This window comes from Oncorhynchus gorbuscha, linkage group LG08, assembly GCF_021184085.1.
Source record: "Oncorhynchus gorbuscha isolate QuinsamMale2020 ecotype Even-year linkage group LG08, OgorEven_v1.0, whole genome shotgun sequence".
NCBI lineage: Eukaryota > Metazoa > Chordata > Actinopteri > Salmoniformes > Salmonidae > Oncorhynchus > Oncorhynchus gorbuscha.
Window position 1 is genome coordinate 67,933,629 of NC_060180.1, and position 15,949 is coordinate 67,949,577.

Here is a 15,949-nt window from a genome sequence, read left to right on the forward strand (position 1 = left end):
ATCACTCCAGTGTTAATCTGCAATATTGTAATTATTCGCCTACCTCCTCATGCCTTTTGCACACATTGTATATAGACTCCCCCCTTTTTTTCTCTGTGTTATTGACTTGTTAATTGTTTACTCCATGTGTAACTCTGTGTTGTCTGTTCACACTGCTATGCTTTATATTGGCCAGGTCGCAGTTGCAAATGAGAACCTGTTCTCAACTAGCCTACCTGGTTAAATAAAGGTGAAATAAAAATAAAATAAAAATTATTTTGGAACTTTTGTAGGTGTAATGTTTACTGTTCCCTTTTTAATGTTTATTTCACTTTTTTTTAAATTATCTATTTTACCTGCTTTGGCAATGTAAACATATGTTTCCCATGCCAATAAGTCTCATTAAATTGAAAATATTTTATTGAGAGAGAGACAAACATACACGAAAATAACACATACATGTATGGATGTAAAATTTGCAAAATAGCATAACTTGCCATTCTCTCATAATTTTATTTACTTTTTTCAAAAACCCACTGGCTGTATTTGATTGAGCCTCGTTTATTGAAATTGAATCAATTAATGTATTTATTATTATTGAATGTATTATTCTGATCACTTTTTTCTAGTTATCACAGCTACAAAGTCATAATTATGGTTTAATCCCGCCTATCTCTACAATGTATATTCTTGAAACTTTACCACTCTGCTAACCTTATGCCTATCTCTACCCTTGAATGAAGACCAAAAAGCAAATGTTTGTTTTCATGAATTTGTACGGTAGAATCCATTTTTACTTTGTGGCTGTGGTAACTAGTGACGGAAGCCAGTGCCGTGACGTATTCAACGTGCGACCGCTTGCATGAAATCGACACAATCAGTCGTGATGTATTTCGTTACAGGCGTCTGGTCGACCAGGAAAAGAGAGTATACACGAAAATTATGTGGTCCAGGTATCGGCTCATTTGGGTAAATACATGTTGCTACATATTTCCGAGTTAATTTGAGTCAGGCAAGACCATACCAAACATGCTGACGTCTGATAGTGTGTGCTATATTTTGTTAGAGATTTTTTTTTGCTGCACGCTTTGGTCCCAAATCCTATCCGTGTGTTGTTGGAGGCTCTGACATGACACACGAGGGCTAGCTTCATACGTGGTTTAAATTAGCTAGCTAGCATACCGGTAGTTAGAATTCACAGTAGCCAATAATCAACACATTTGTAATGCCGTGCCAGTATGTACATTGCCAGAGAGTAGGTAACGCTACTGTGAACTAGCTAGCAGAGTTATATATTAGTTAAATTAACCATCTTAAGGGCATGTTTCTCTCACGGTGTGGTGTCTATAGTACGTCTAGCCGGTCGGCTGAGAAGGTAAACAATGGCAAAATAGAAGGCAATGGTCAGGTGTCTTGTTTTCCTTCCTCGGACCCAACTGAAGGCACTCAAATGGGGAGCCATACCCTGGAGACCATGACCTATTCGAGTCATTCACACAAAAGCAGGAAGCTCTCAGCCGTCCAAACAAACACAAGGCTAGACCTATTAGTCCATCACTCACTCAAGAGCAGGGAAAAGCACAAACTTCAAATGGAGCCTTCCATTGTCTCTGCTCCATTCCTCCCTCGTGTAGCTATTAGCAACCATGGGCTTGAACCTGACTCGGAGTGCATTGCTCCCACAGACAACACTCAAGCAAATCTGAGATCAGATCTAAAGCAGATCTCTGTGTCTCGTACCTGCTCTGACCTGCCCCTGAGTCAGTCCCCATCCATGCACTCCCCTTGCCCTCCCTCCACAGTGCACATCAATAGACAGCCCTTGCCAGTCACACACACCTCTTACCTCTGCTGCAGCCCTGTAGCACAGGTCCACGACCCATCCCTAACCACAACCGCAGCCCCCATTAGATCCACAAACCATAGACGACACCGGAAAAGAGGCATAAAGAACGACAGAAAAGGAGTCTCTCCTCTCTCCATGCGACTCAAGAGGCAGTCGCGGCGCTGGTGTAACATCCAGTTCTGGTGGCAAGTGTGGAGGAAGTGGGGGCACAGAAAGTGGTGGAGAGCCAGGTGTTTCCTCTGGTTCTCCATGATCAGAGCTAAAAGACTGGCGGAAACCAGGAGGCGCCTGTCTATTTTCAACACACAGATGTCTTATACATACACTGGGGAATTGGAGGAAAGTCAGAAATGGCAGAAGGTACGCAAGGGAAAAGAAGTGGTCACTACGGCCATTGCATGTGATGGTCAAGGCCTGGACAGTGCAGAGGACAGCCAGGCAAGTTCAAATTGCATTACACCAACATAGCAGTCAATACAGTCCATGAGCATGTACATGTCATCCATTTATATGCTCAGGCCTATCCAAACACATTTATAAATCAATACATGAGACCCATACTGACAGCAATAAAATCCAAAATGGCTAAATACAGTTGACTTATTTAGGAAAAGGGGAGTTTGGAACAGAAGGTGTGTCTGTCTGTGGGCACATCAGTGCTGTGTAGCAACCCTATCAAGGAGGAGGACCAGGGCACAGTCAGAGCTAGGGATACGGCCACTGCCACTAAACAGGACACGTTGGTGACAAAGCGAGCAGTGCCGTATCCACCTCAGAGCCAGCGGGCGTCCACGGACTTCAGCTGGGAAGCAACAACGAAGCTCATCCATGGTAAAAAAAAAAATCTTAAACTTAAAATGTTTCCTTAAGTGCTGCCTTGAGTGTCTAATGTTCTTTCTATCTCCGTAGAGTTCCTTGACTGCTTCTATGTGAAGTACGGAAGTTTCATCCCATTGAGCAATAACGATGTACTGAGTCACCTTAACAAGAAGCTGAACACTAACCTTACTAAGGGGCAAGTACATAACAAATACAACAGAGAAGACATGGTTTTGGTTCCCTCACTTCATAATGCAATATGTGTAGTATGCCCTGTTTTTCCTGATCATGTGGCCTGACTTGGGTATACTAGGCCACGGCTCCCCAACCCTCTTCCTGGAAAGCTACTGTCCTGTAGGTTTTCAGTCCAACCCTCTTCCTGGAAAGCTACTGTCCTGTAGGTTTTCAGTCCAACCCTCTTCCTGGAAAGCTACTGTCCTGTAGGTTTTCAGTCCAACCCTCTTCCTGGAGATCTACTGTCGTGTAGGTTTTCAGTTCAACCCTCTTCCTAGAGATCTACCGTCCTGTAGGTTTTCAGTCCAACCCTCTTCCTAGAGATTCACCGTCCTGTAGGTTTTCAGCCCAACCCTCTTCCTGGAGATCTACTGTCCTGTAGGTTTTCAGTCCAACCCTCTTCCTGGAGATCTACTGTCGTGTAGGTTTTCAGTCCAACCCTCTTCCTGGAGATCTACTGTCGTGTAGGTTTTCAGTCCAACCCTCTTCCTAGAGATCTACCGTCCTGTAGGTTTTCAGTCCAACCCTCTTCCTAGAGATTCACCGTCCTGTAGGTTTTCAGCCCAACCCTCTTCCTGGAGATCTACTGTCGTGTAGGTTTTCAGTCCAACCCTCTTCCTAGAGATCTACTGTCGTGTAGGTTTTCAGTCCAACCTTCTTCCTAGAGATTCACCGTCCTGTAAGTTTTCAGCCCAACTGTAATTTACCACACCTGATTCTATTTATTAGCTGTTTATTAGCTGCACACCAAGCTGAATCAAGTATTTTAGGTTAGGGTTGGACTGAAAACTTACAAAACAGTGGAACTCCTGGAAGAGGGTTGGGCAACCCTGCTCTATGCCCTAGCTGTATCTTCTATATCTGGCCCTGGACAGCTTTAGACCCAAGGTATAGCCTATCCTGTTGAGGTCACATGGTCAAGGAAAAACTCAGGGCCCTAGAAATTATGAAGCTCTCTACTAAATAACAAAGCAATTTTCTGTTCTGCCCTCTTTCATAGGAAGTATTTCATCTCTGTGGTAGTAATGAAGTACCAGGCTGTCCTAGCGCATAGAATGATGCCCGCTTTCCGAGTGGTCTACAACAAGCACACTCTGACACTGGAAGACTTGTCTACGCTGGACGATCAGAACTGGCTCAATGACCAGGTTGATGCCTTTTACCCAAATCCACCAATTTCACCATGATATACAGTGCCTTTGGAAAGTATTCAGACCCCTTGACTTTTCCACATTTTTTGATACGTTACAGCCTTATTCATAACTGGATTCAATAAAATAACAATCCTCAGGAATCTACACACAATAACCCATCTTGACAAACTGGAAAGAGGTTATTTGACATTTTAGAGAGAAAAAAAAACAGAAAAAAACAAATACTTTATTCAGACCCTTTGCTATGAGACTTGAAAATTGAGCTCAGGTGCGTATGGTTTCTATTGATCATCCTTGAGATGTTTCTACAACTTGATTGCAGTCTACCTGTGGTAAATTCAATTGATTGGACAAGATTTGTAAAGGCACACAAATGTCTATATAAGATCCCACAGTTGACAGTGCATGTCAGAGCAAAAAACAAGCCATGAGGTCGAAGGAATTGTCTGTAGAGCTCAGAGACAGGATTGTGCCACGGCACAAAAAAATGTCTGCAGCATTGAAGATCCCCAGTAACACAGTGGCCTCCATCATTCTGAAATGGAAAGTTTGGAACCATCAAGACTCTTCCTCGAGCTGGCTACCAGGCCAAACTGAGCAATCGGAGTAATAAGGGCCTTGGTCACGTAGGTGACCAAAAACCCGATGGTCACTCTGACAGAGTATAGTGCCCCTATTTTAGGCGAACGAAAGTATTGGGACAAATTCCTTTGTGTGTATTATAGTCAAAAGTTTCATATTTGGTCCCATATTCCTAGCAATCAATGATTACAAGAAGCTTGTGACAAACATTTGCTGGATGCATTTGTTGTGTGTTTTTCAGTTGTGTTTCAGATTATTTTGTGCCCATTAGAAATGAATGGTAAATGACGTAGTGTCATTTGAGTCACTTTTATTGTAAATAACAGAATATGCTTCTAAACAGTTCTACATTAATGTGGATGCTACCACTCCAAGTGGGCTGTCATGTGCCTTTTACTGAGGAGTGGCTTCAGTCTGGCCACACTACCATAAAGTCCTTATTGGTGGAGTGCTGCAGAGATGGTTGTCCTTCTGGAAGGTTCTCCCAACTCCATAGAGCAACTCTGGAACTCTGTCAGAGTGACCATCGGGTTTTTGGTCACCTACGTGACCAAGGCCCTTATTACTCCGATTGCTCAGTTTGGCCGGGCAGCCAGCTCGAGGAAGAGTCTTGATGGTTCCAAACTTTCCATTTCAGAATGATGGAGGCCACTGTTACTGGGGATCTTCAATGCTGCAGACATGTTTTTGTGCCGTGGCACAATCCTGTCTCTGAGCTCTACAGACAATTCCTTCGACCTCATGGCTTGTTTTTTGCTCTGACATGCACTGTCAACTGTGGGATCTTATATAGACATTTGTGTGCCTTTCCAAATCTTGTCCAATCAATTGAATTTACCACAGGTAGACTGCAATCAAGTTGTAGAAACATCTCAAGGATGATCAATAGAAACAATACGCACCTGAGCTCAATTTTCAAGTCTCATAGCAAAGGGTCTGAATAAAGTATCTGTTTTCTAAGCAGTTGATAATTCCCTCAAATTAAACTTCACAGTCTGCACTTCAACCTCATAGTCATTGTATAATTTAAAATTCAAAGTGCTGGAGTACAGAGCCAAAATGACAACAACTGTGTCACTGATCCAATACTTTTGGAGCTCACTGTATGTCCATAGACTGAAAACTTTCATGACGGGCTGGGAGTTTCTTCTGACCACGTGACCCGATCAAGAAATAACTGGAGTTCACGTGGTCAGGATCAGAAAAGCCTCTTGGCCCTGCGTAGTCTGGTGCGTCATCGGTCCAGAGTTAACTTGCTCAATGTGATGTGACCCTGTTTGAAATTCTTTTGTGGTTTACTCTTGAAGGTCATGAATATGTATGGAGAATTAATCATGGAGTCTGCACAACACAAGGTAGGATTTATTTCCCATTATATTTCCTCCATTCTATCAAGAAATATTCATAATGTATTATAATGTGTTACATTATAATAATGAGTCTGATCACAGAGGGGTAGAAATTCTACAATAGCCTGAGTCCTGATGGGCTTATATAACAAATGGGAGCAACTTTGATTGTCGTCCCTCTATTTGATGCATGTGGTCTTGGTTCCTGAATGAGCTTCTTTTTTTCTTTCTTTTTTCTTTACTTGTGTAGGTCCATTTCTTTAACAGCTTCTTCCACCGACAGCTCATGACCAAAGGATATGAAGGGGTGAAGAGGTGGACCAGGAAGGTAAAGGCTGAATTTCAGATGGTCTAACTTTGTTTTGATCTTTCAGAATGGATCTTACTCTAAAGCTTCTGATAATCATTGGGGATGGGGTCTGTTCTGTTTCAATTCAGGAGATGAATTGTGATGTACATCAACTTTAATTGGTGGAAATGGAATTGACCCCGACCCGTACCAGGGTCGTTCATTTTAGCTTTCCATGACTTTTTATTAAATTTTTACATTCTAATGAGGCCAACCGCTGTTTCACTCCGTGTGAACCGTTTTCTACTGAACACGTCCCTGGTTTCTGTTCCTCTGTGTCCTGCAGGTGGATCTCTTCTCCAAGGCGCTGCTGCTGGTACCCATCCACCTTGAGATCCACTGGTGCCTGGTGACGGCCGACACCGCCAACAAGAGGATCCACCTCTACGACTCCCAGGGCATCGTGTTCAAGGAGGCTGCTGAGGTAACGTTGACGTAACCTTTACTGATTTTTTTGTTTATACATGTTATTTTCATTGAGATCAAATCTCAATCAGACCTCACAACTGATGCCTCCCTACACCAGCTTGTGTGTGTCTGAACTCATTGGTGGCAGGAAGACTCGAGCATATTTTGATAGGATGAACATGAAAATGCTTTATTTAATTTTTGCTACAATATGTTACTGTGGCTAAATATCTCACTTGACTGAATGCTTTCATTTCATCCATACCCTTGCCCTGCACATTGTGGAATGACTTAATCAGTAGTGAATGTGTCCATATTCAATAACAGAATATACATTCCAGTGGTGTGAATGTTTAAACAAAATTGGGATCCTTAAACTCATAAGTAAAATCCTTAACTGAAAAACATGTTTAATTTTTTTCACCCACAAAATTAAAATCACTGTTCATTTTTCACAAAACATATTATTTTCTGTGTGTAGCCTAACTGGACTCTATGGCTATAAAGACCTGGGGAGTAATTTAAATAACAACCAGAGAGGAAGGGGCAGACTTTAGGCCACTTTGGTGAATTTGGGAGGCAAGACAAGACATATGTGCGCTGGCCTGCCTGCCCCTTCCTCTCTCTCCCTCGCGTTGGCCTGCCTGCCCCTTCCTCTCTCTCCATCGCGTTGGCCTGCCTGCCCCTTCCTCTCTCTCCCTCGCGTTGGCCTGCCTGCCCCTTCCTCTCTCTCCCTCACGTTGGCCAGCCTGCCCCTTCCTCTCTCTCCCTCGCGTTGGCCTGCCTGCCCCTTCCTCTCTCTCCCTCGCGTTGGCCTGCCTGCCTGCCCCTTCCTCTCTCTCCCTCGCGTTGGCCTGCCTGCCTGCCCCTTCCTTTCTCTCTCTCGCGTTGGCCTGCCTGCCTGCCCCTTCCTCTCTCTCCCTCGCGTTGGCCTGCCTGCCTGCCCCTTCCTCTCTCTCCCTCTCGTTGGCCTGCCTGCCTGCCCCTTCCTTTCTCTCTCTCGCGTTGGCCTGCCTGCCTGCCCCTTCCTCTCTCTCCCTCGCGTTGGCCTGCCTGCTTGCCCCTTCCTCTCTCTCCCTCGCGTTGGCCTGCCTGCTTGCCCCTTCCTCTCTCTCCCTCGCGTTGGCCTGCCTGCCCCTTCCTCTCTCTCCCTCGCGTTGGCCTGCCTGCCTGCCCCTTCTTCTCTCTCCCTCGCGTTGGCCTGCCTGTCTGCCCCATCTTCTCTCTCCTTCGCGTTGGCCTGCCTGCCTGCCCCTTCTACTCTCTCCTTTGCATTGGCCTGCCTGCCCCTTCTTCTCTCTCCTTCGCGTTGGCCTGCCTGCCCCTTCCTCTCTCTCCTTCGCGTTGGCCTGCCTGCCCCTTCCTCTCTCTCCTTCGCGTTGGCCTGCCTGCCCCTTCCTCTCTCTCCTTCGCGTTGGCCTGCCTGCCCCTTCCTCTCTCTCCTTCGCGTTGGCCTGCCTGCCCCTTCCTCTCTCTCCTTCACGTTGGCCTGCCTGCCCCTTCCTCTCTCTCCTTCGCGTTGGCCTGCCTGCCTGCCCCTTCCTCTCTCTCCTTCGCGTTGGCCTGCCTGCCTGCCCCTTCCTCTCTCTCCTTCGCGTTGGCCTGCCTGCCTGCCCCTTCCTCTCTCTCCTTCGCGTTGGCCTGCCTGCCTGCCCCTTCCTCTCTCTCCTTCGCGTTGGCCTGCCTGCCTGCCCCTTCCTCTCTCTCCTTCGCGTTGGCCTGCCTGCCTGCCCCTTCCTCTCTCTCTCGCGTTGGCCTGCCTGCCTGCCCCTTCCTCTCTCTCCCTCGCGTTGGCCTGCCTGCCTGCCCCTTCCTCTCTCTCCCTCGCGTTGGCCTGCCTGCCTGCCCCTTCCTCTCTCTCCCTCGCGTTGGCCTGCCTGCCTGCCCCTTCATCTCTCTCCCTCGCGTTGGCCTGCCTGCCTGCCCCTTCTTCTCTCTCCTTCGCGTTGGCCTGCCTGCCTGCCCCTTCTTCTCTCTCCTTCGCATTGGCCTGCCTGCCCCTTCTTCTCTCTCCTTCGCGTTGGCCTGCCTGCCCCTTCCTCTCTCCTTCGCGTTGGCCTGCCTGCCCCTTCCTCTCTCTCCTTCGCGTTGCCCTGCCTGCCCCTTCCTCTCTCTCCTTCGCGTTGCCCTGCCTGCCCCTTCCTCTCTCTCCTTCGCGTTGCCCTGCCTGCCCCTTCCTCTCTCTCCTTCGCGTTGGCCTGCCTGCCCCTTCCTCTCTCTCATTCGCGTTGGCCTGCCTGCCCCTTCCTCTCTCTCCTTCGCGTTGGCCTGCCTGCCTGCCCCTTCCTCTCTCTCCTTCGCGTTGGCCTGCCTGCCTGCCCCTTCCTCTCTCTCCTTCGCGTTGGCCTGCCTGCCTGCCCCTTCCTCTCTCTCCTTCGCGTTGGCCTGCCTGCCCCTTCCTCTCTCTCCTTCGCGTTGGCCTGCCTGCCTGCCCCTTCCTCTCTCTCCTTCGCGTTGGCCTGCCTGCCTGCCCCTTCCTCTCTCTCCTTCGCGTTGGCCTGCCTGCCTGCCCCTTCCTCTCTCTCCTTCGCGTTGGCCTGCCTGCCTGCCCCTTCCTCTCTCTCCTTCGCGTTGGCCTGCCTGCCTGCCCCTTCCTCTCTCTCCCTCGCGTTGTCCTGCCCGCACTTCCTCTCTCACTTGTGCTGTCTCGCCTGCTCTTTCTCTTCGCCAATGATGCCAGTGTTGTGTTCAGTCTTCGGTCTGTTGCGTGTGGAATATGCCAGCCTATTTATTGATGATAGGCCCTGCTTTACTGAAGTTGCAATACAAATTGAGATAGATAGGTCTAGTACATGGTTCTTACTCTGTTTGCCTGGTGGCCAATCTGTCTATACTGTGCCCCTCTGTGTTTGTGTTTTTGGCAGTACATCAACTAATCGGCCTCCTCCGTTCCAAGTTCCAGAAGTACCAATCTTAGCAGTCGATTCCCGGAATCGAATCTTAACACAAAAAAATGGATTCACGTGGAATTGTATTAATTTTATTATAATTGAATGGAAAACGAATAATAATTTTATTTATTTATTTGTCACATCCCTAATATATTCATGTTTAATCATAGCTTAATTAAGTTGTTACTTGCTATGTAAGATTTCACAGACTGACTTTACATAAACAAATACAATTTCCAATCAGTAAAATGCTATTTCACCTGATTTAATGTAGACGAAATCAACATTTATTTTTTCTCCCCCCTTTCCATTCTATAGAATGTTTTAAGGTACATACATACTGAAGCGAAGGAGAGGAAGCAAACTGCATTTCAAAATGGCTGGAAGATGTATATCAACGAGGTATGATACATTGAGCTGTGTGTGGATCTTTGAAATTGAGTTTTAATGTTTGCCTGATCATTTTTTTAACACAATAGAACAAAAAGACTGGTCTTTACGGGATTGCCTTCAGAAATCCTGCAAAAAATGCCATTTGAAATGTAGCCCATGATAATCACTGTTTTGGGTGTCTAACTACAAATTGATTTTTCGCAGAGAATACCACAACAGACAAATGAAAACGACTGTGGAGTTTTTGTGTTAGAGGTACCAGCATATATATATTTTTGTAAATCCTTGATTATTTGAAGTGTCTGCTTTTATCGTCATGTACCTCTGTGTGAAATCTTAATAAAGGGTTACTTCCTGTCTCACTCACCCTGTTCATTCCTTTGTCTCAGTACTGCAGGTGCCTTGCCTTGGGGAAACCGCTGCACTTCTCCCAAGGGGACATGCCGACTGTGCGAAAGAGAATCTACAGAGAGCTCTGTGAATGCAAGCTCCAGGACTGACAAAATGGACCTTTCACCTTTTCACCATCCTCACTCACCTCACCTGGGTCATACTAATTAGGGCACACTAGAGAAAAATGTTTTGCAATGGTAAAAAAAAAAAAAAAGTAGATATTGCCAAGAATCCTTGAACCATAGAAAGGGGGGGAGGGGTTGTTTTGTCTGGACCCTGTGTCATTGTGTTAGCTGATATATTTAATTAGTGGAGAAGCATCTCCACCCCATATTCTGACGACCTGTTATTTCAAGCCACATGGTATCAGACTGACTAGCTGGCATTTATTTTAACCAATGGTGTATCAGGGTGTAACAAAATATGTTGTGATCAGTCTGTAATGACAGCAGACTAGTTGGTCTCCTAGATTTTTATTTTATAAAGACTTACCAAAGTCTGAGGCAACTCTATATACATGTGTCCACTGTTTTTCAATGGTTATTGCATTATTCTACATGAGCTTACGTTTAGACTATTGTTGAAGGCGGCAGACCGAATAGCAACTTGCCATTGAATGTATTGAACATACGGAATATATTCTATGTAGTTTTTGTTCACACTTTCGTTATAGTTTTGTGTTTTAGACGTTTCTTTATGGGTCAAATTTCAGTTTTTTTGCATTGGATAAATTGCATTCATTTAAATGTAAACTGTTGTCCCTTAGATTTGCAATTTACTTTTTAGACTTAAGTTTTCCTATTATGTCATGCCTCTATCTCCCGGAGGCTCAGTTCTGTAACGGGTCAGCAGGAGGTTCATTTGGATCCGGGTTTGAGCCGTTAAAAGGTAAATCAGGGCCCATATTCATAAAGCGTGTTAAGGTAGGACTGCTTTGAGAATACAGGCCCAGAAGGATACGTCATGTTTTTTTGTGTTTGTCTTTCAAAGTAAGGTGACAATCTGGAATTTGTATTTATTTTTATTTAACCAGGCAAGTCCGTCAACAAATTCTTATTTAAAATGACGGCCTACCGAGGAACAACTGCTTTGTTCAAAGGCAGAACGACAGATTTTTACCTTGTCAGTTCGGGGATTGGATCTAGCAACCTTTCGGTTACTGGCTCTAACCACTAGGCTACCTGCCCCCCCCCCTCCAATATTGAACAAAGTTATTGTAAAGTATATGTACATAGTAATGTAAAAGTAACATAAAATCCATTTGATTTAGAGCCACTCTGCATTATTTTACCTAATTTTACCTAATTATTTTACCTAGCGTAGGCCGTCATTGTAAATAAGAATTAGTTCTTAACTGACTTGCCTAGTTAAATAAAGGTTAATTAAAACATAAATTGTCATAGTTTGTCTTCACTATTATTCTACAATGTAGAAAATATGAAGATAAAGAAAAACCCTTGAATGAGTAGGTGTGTCTGAACTTTTGTCTGGTACTGTGTGTATATGTATATATGTACACACACACACACACACACACAGTGCATTCAGAAAGTATTCAGACCCCTTGACTTGAAGCACCTTTAGCAGCGATTACAGCCTCGAGTCTTCTTGGGTATGACGCTACAAGCTTGGCACACCTGTATTTGGAGATTTTGTCCCATTCTTCTCTGCTGATCCTCTCAAGCTCTGTCAGGTTGGATGGGGAGCTTTGCTGCACTGATATTTTTAGGTCTCTCCATAGATGTTTGATTGGGTTGAAGTCCGTGCTCTGGCTGGGCCACTCAAGGACATTCAGAGACTTGTCTGCGTTGTTTTGTTGTTGTGCTTAGGGTTGTTGTCCTGTTGGAACATGAACCTTCACCCCAGTCTGAGGTCCTGAGCGCTCTGGAGCAGATTTTCATCAAGGATCTCTCTGTACTTTGCTCCATTCATCTTTGCCTCGATCCTGACAAGTCTCCCAGTCCCTGCCGCTGAAAAGCATCCCCACAGCATGATGCTGCCACCACCTTGCTTCACCGTAGGGATGGTGCCAGGTTTTCTCCAGACGTGACCCTTGACATTCAGGCCAAGGAGTTCAGTCTTGGTTTTATTAGACCAGAGAATCTTATTTCTCATGGTCTGACAGGCCTTTCGTTACCTTTTGGAAAACCAAGCGGGATGTTATGTGCCTTTTACTGAGGAGTGTCTTCAGTCTGGGCACTCTACAATTTAGGCCTGATTGGTTGAGTTCTGCAGAGATGGTTGTCCTTCTGGAAGGTTCTCCCATCTCCACAGAGGAACTCGAGAGCTCTGACAGAGTGACCATTGGGTTCTTGGTCACCTCCCTGACCAAGGCTCTTCTCCCCCGATTGCTCAGTTTGGTTGGGCGGCCAGCTCCATGAAGGGTCTTGATGGTTCCAAACTTCTTCCATTTAAGAATGGTGGATGGGGTTCAATGCTGTAGAAATGTGTTGGTACCCTTCCCCAGATGTGTGCCTCAACACAATCCTGTCTTGGAGCTCTACGGACAATAACTTTGACCTCATGGCTTGGTTTTTGCTCTGACATGCACTGTCAACTGTGGGACATTATATAGACAGGTGTGTGCCATTCCAAATCATGTCAAATCAATTGAATTTACCACAGGTGGACTCCATACAAGTTGTAAAAACATCTCAAGGGTGATCAATGGAAACAGGATGCACCTGAGCTCAATTTCGAGTAGCATAGCGAAGGGTCTGAATACTTATGTAAATAAGGTATTTCTGTTTTGAATATTTTATAAATTTGCAAAAACCTGTTTTCACTTTGTCTTTATGGGATATTGTGTGTATGTAGATTGCTGAGGAAACGTTTTAATTTAATCTATTTTATAAGGCTGTAACTTTAAAAAATGTGGAAAACATCAAGGGGTCTGAAAACCTTCCGAAGGCACTGTGTGTGTGTTTGTTTGTGTGTGTATATGTAACGGATGTGAAACGGCTAGCTTATTTAGCGGTGTGCGCTAAATAGCGTTTCAATTGGTGACGTCACTTGCTTAGACCTTGAAGTAGTAGTTCCCCTTGCTCTGCAAGGGCCGCGGCTTTTGTGGAGCGATGGGTAACGATGCTTCGAGGGTGACTGTTGTTGATGTGTGCAGAGGGTCCCTGGTTCTCGCCCGGGTATGGGCGAGGGGACGGATGTAAAGTTATTCTGTTACATTGATGCTGTTGACCCGGATTACTGGTTGCTGCGGAAAAAGGAGGAAGGTCAAAAGGGGGGTGAGTGTAACGGATGTGAAACGGCTAGCTTAGTTAGCGGTGTGCGCTAAATAGCGTTTCAATTGGTGACGTCACTTGCTTTGAGACCTTGAAGTAGTAGTTCCCCTTGCTCTGCAAGGGCCGCGGCTTTTGTGGAGCGATGGGTAACGATGCTTCCTGGGTGACTATTGTTGATGTGTGCAGAAGGTCCCTGGTTCGCGCGAGGGGACGGACGTAAAGTTATACTGTTACATACACATATATATATATATATATATATACATACACAGTGCCATGCGAAAGTATTCGGCCCCCTTGAACTTTGCGACCTTTTGCCACATTTCAGGCTTCAAACATAAAGATATAAAACTATTTTTTTGTGAAGAATCAACAACAAGTGGGACACAATCATGAAGTGGAACGACATTTATTGGATATTTCAAACTTTTTTAACAAATCAAAAACTGAATAATTGGGCGTGCAAAATTATTCAGCCCCTTTACTTTCAGTGCAGCAAACTCTCTCCAGAAGTTCAGTGAGGATCTCTGAATGATCCAATGTTGACCTAAATGACTAATGATGATAAATGCAATCCACCTGTGTAATCAAGTCTCCGTATAAATGCACCTGCACTGTGATAGTCTCAGTGGTCCGTTAAAAGTGCAGAGAGCATCATGAAGAACAAGGAACACACCAGGCAGGTCCGAGATACCGCTGTGAAGAAGTTTAAAGCCGGATTTGGATACAAAAAGATTTCCCAAGCTTTAAACATCCCAAAGAGCACTGTGCAAGCGATAATATTGAAATGGAAGGAGTATCAGACCACTGCAAATCTACCAAGACAAGACCTGGCCGTCCCTCTAAACTTTCAGCTCATACAAGGAGAAGACTGATCAGAAATGCAGCCAAGAGGCCCATGATCACTCTGGATGAACTGCAGAGATCTACAGCTGAGGTGGGAGACTCTGTCCATAGGACAACAATCAGTCGTATATTGCACAAATCTGGCCTTTATGGAAGAGTGGCAAAGAAGAAAGCCATTTCTTAAAGATATCCATAAAAAGTGTTCTTTAAAGTTTGCCACAAGCCACCTGGGAGACACACCAAACATGTGGAAGAAGGTGCTCTGGTCAGATGAAACCAAAATTGAACTTTTTGGCAACAATGCAAAATGTTATGTTTGGCGTAAAAGCAACACAGCACATCACCCTGAACACCCCATCCCCACTGTCAAACATGGTGGTGGCAGCATCATGGTTTGGGCCTGCTTTTCTTCAGGGACAGGGAAGATGGTTAAAATTGATGGGAAGATGGATGGAGCCAAATACAGGACCATTCTGGAAGAAAACCTGATGGAGTCTGCAAAAGACCTGAGACTGGGATGGGGATTTGTCTTCCAACAAGACAATGATCCAATTTTTCAGTTTTTGATTTGGTAAAAAAGTTTGAAATATCCAATAAATGTCGTTCCACTTCATGATTGTGTCCCACTTGTTGTTGATTCTTCACAAAAAATACAGTTTTATATCTTTCTGTTTGAAGCCTGAAATGTGGCAAAAAACATTCAAGATTTCTGGTTCTCACAGACCTGTAACTTCTTTTTTAAGAGGCTCCTCTGTCCTCCACTCGTTACCTGTATTAATGGCACCTGTTTGAACTTGTTATCAGTATAAAAGACACCTGTCCACAACCTCAAAAACAGTCACACTCCAAACTCCACTATGGCCAAGACCAAAGAGCTGGCAAAGGACACCAGAAACAAAATTGTAGACCTGCACCAGGCTGGGAAGACTGAATTTGCAATAGGTAAGCAGCTTGGTTTGAAGAAATCAACTGTGGGAGTAATTATTAGGAAATGGAAGACATACAAGACCACTGATAATCTCTCTCCATCTGGGGCTCCATGCAAGATCTCACCTTGTGGGGTCAAAATGATCACAAGAACGGTGAGCAAAAATCCCAGAGCCACACGGGGGAACCTAGTGAATGACCTGCAGAGAGCTGGGACCAAAGTAACAAAGCATACCATCAGTAACACACTACGCTGCCAGGGACTCAAATCCTGCAGTGCCAGACGTGTCCCCCTGCTTAAGCCAGTACATGTCCAGGCCCGTCTGAAGTTTGCTGGAGAGCATTTGGATGATCCAGAAGAAGATTGGGAGAATGTCATATGGTCAGATGAAACCAAAATAGAACTTTTTGGTAAAACCTCAACTCGTCGTGTTTGGAGGACAAAGAATGCTGAGTTGCATCCAACGAACACCATACCTACTGTGAAGCATGGGGGTGGAAACATCATGCTTTGGGGATGTTTTTCTGCAAAGGGACCAGGAC

At 45.2% G+C, this 15,949-nt stretch overlaps 1 protein-coding gene across 1 annotated transcript; it reads left to right on the forward strand.

The window, feature by feature from the left end:
• Window positions 1-759: 759 nt before the first annotated feature.
• On the forward strand, window positions 760-11,475 carry LOC124042095. The gene is made up of 10 exons (XM_046360424.1): window positions 760-2,263; window positions 2,434-2,656; window positions 2,735-2,840; window positions 3,879-4,026; window positions 5,922-5,969; window positions 6,214-6,291; window positions 6,599-6,736; window positions 9,930-10,013; window positions 10,209-10,259; window positions 10,394-11,475. The coding sequence occupies exons 1-10, from the start codon at window positions 1,301-1,303 to the stop codon at window positions 10,502-10,504; spliced, it is 1,950 nt and encodes a 649-aa protein (XP_046216380.1). The 5' UTR covers window positions 760-1,300; the 3' UTR covers window positions 10,505-11,475.
• Window positions 11,476-15,949: the final 4,474 nt, after the last annotated feature.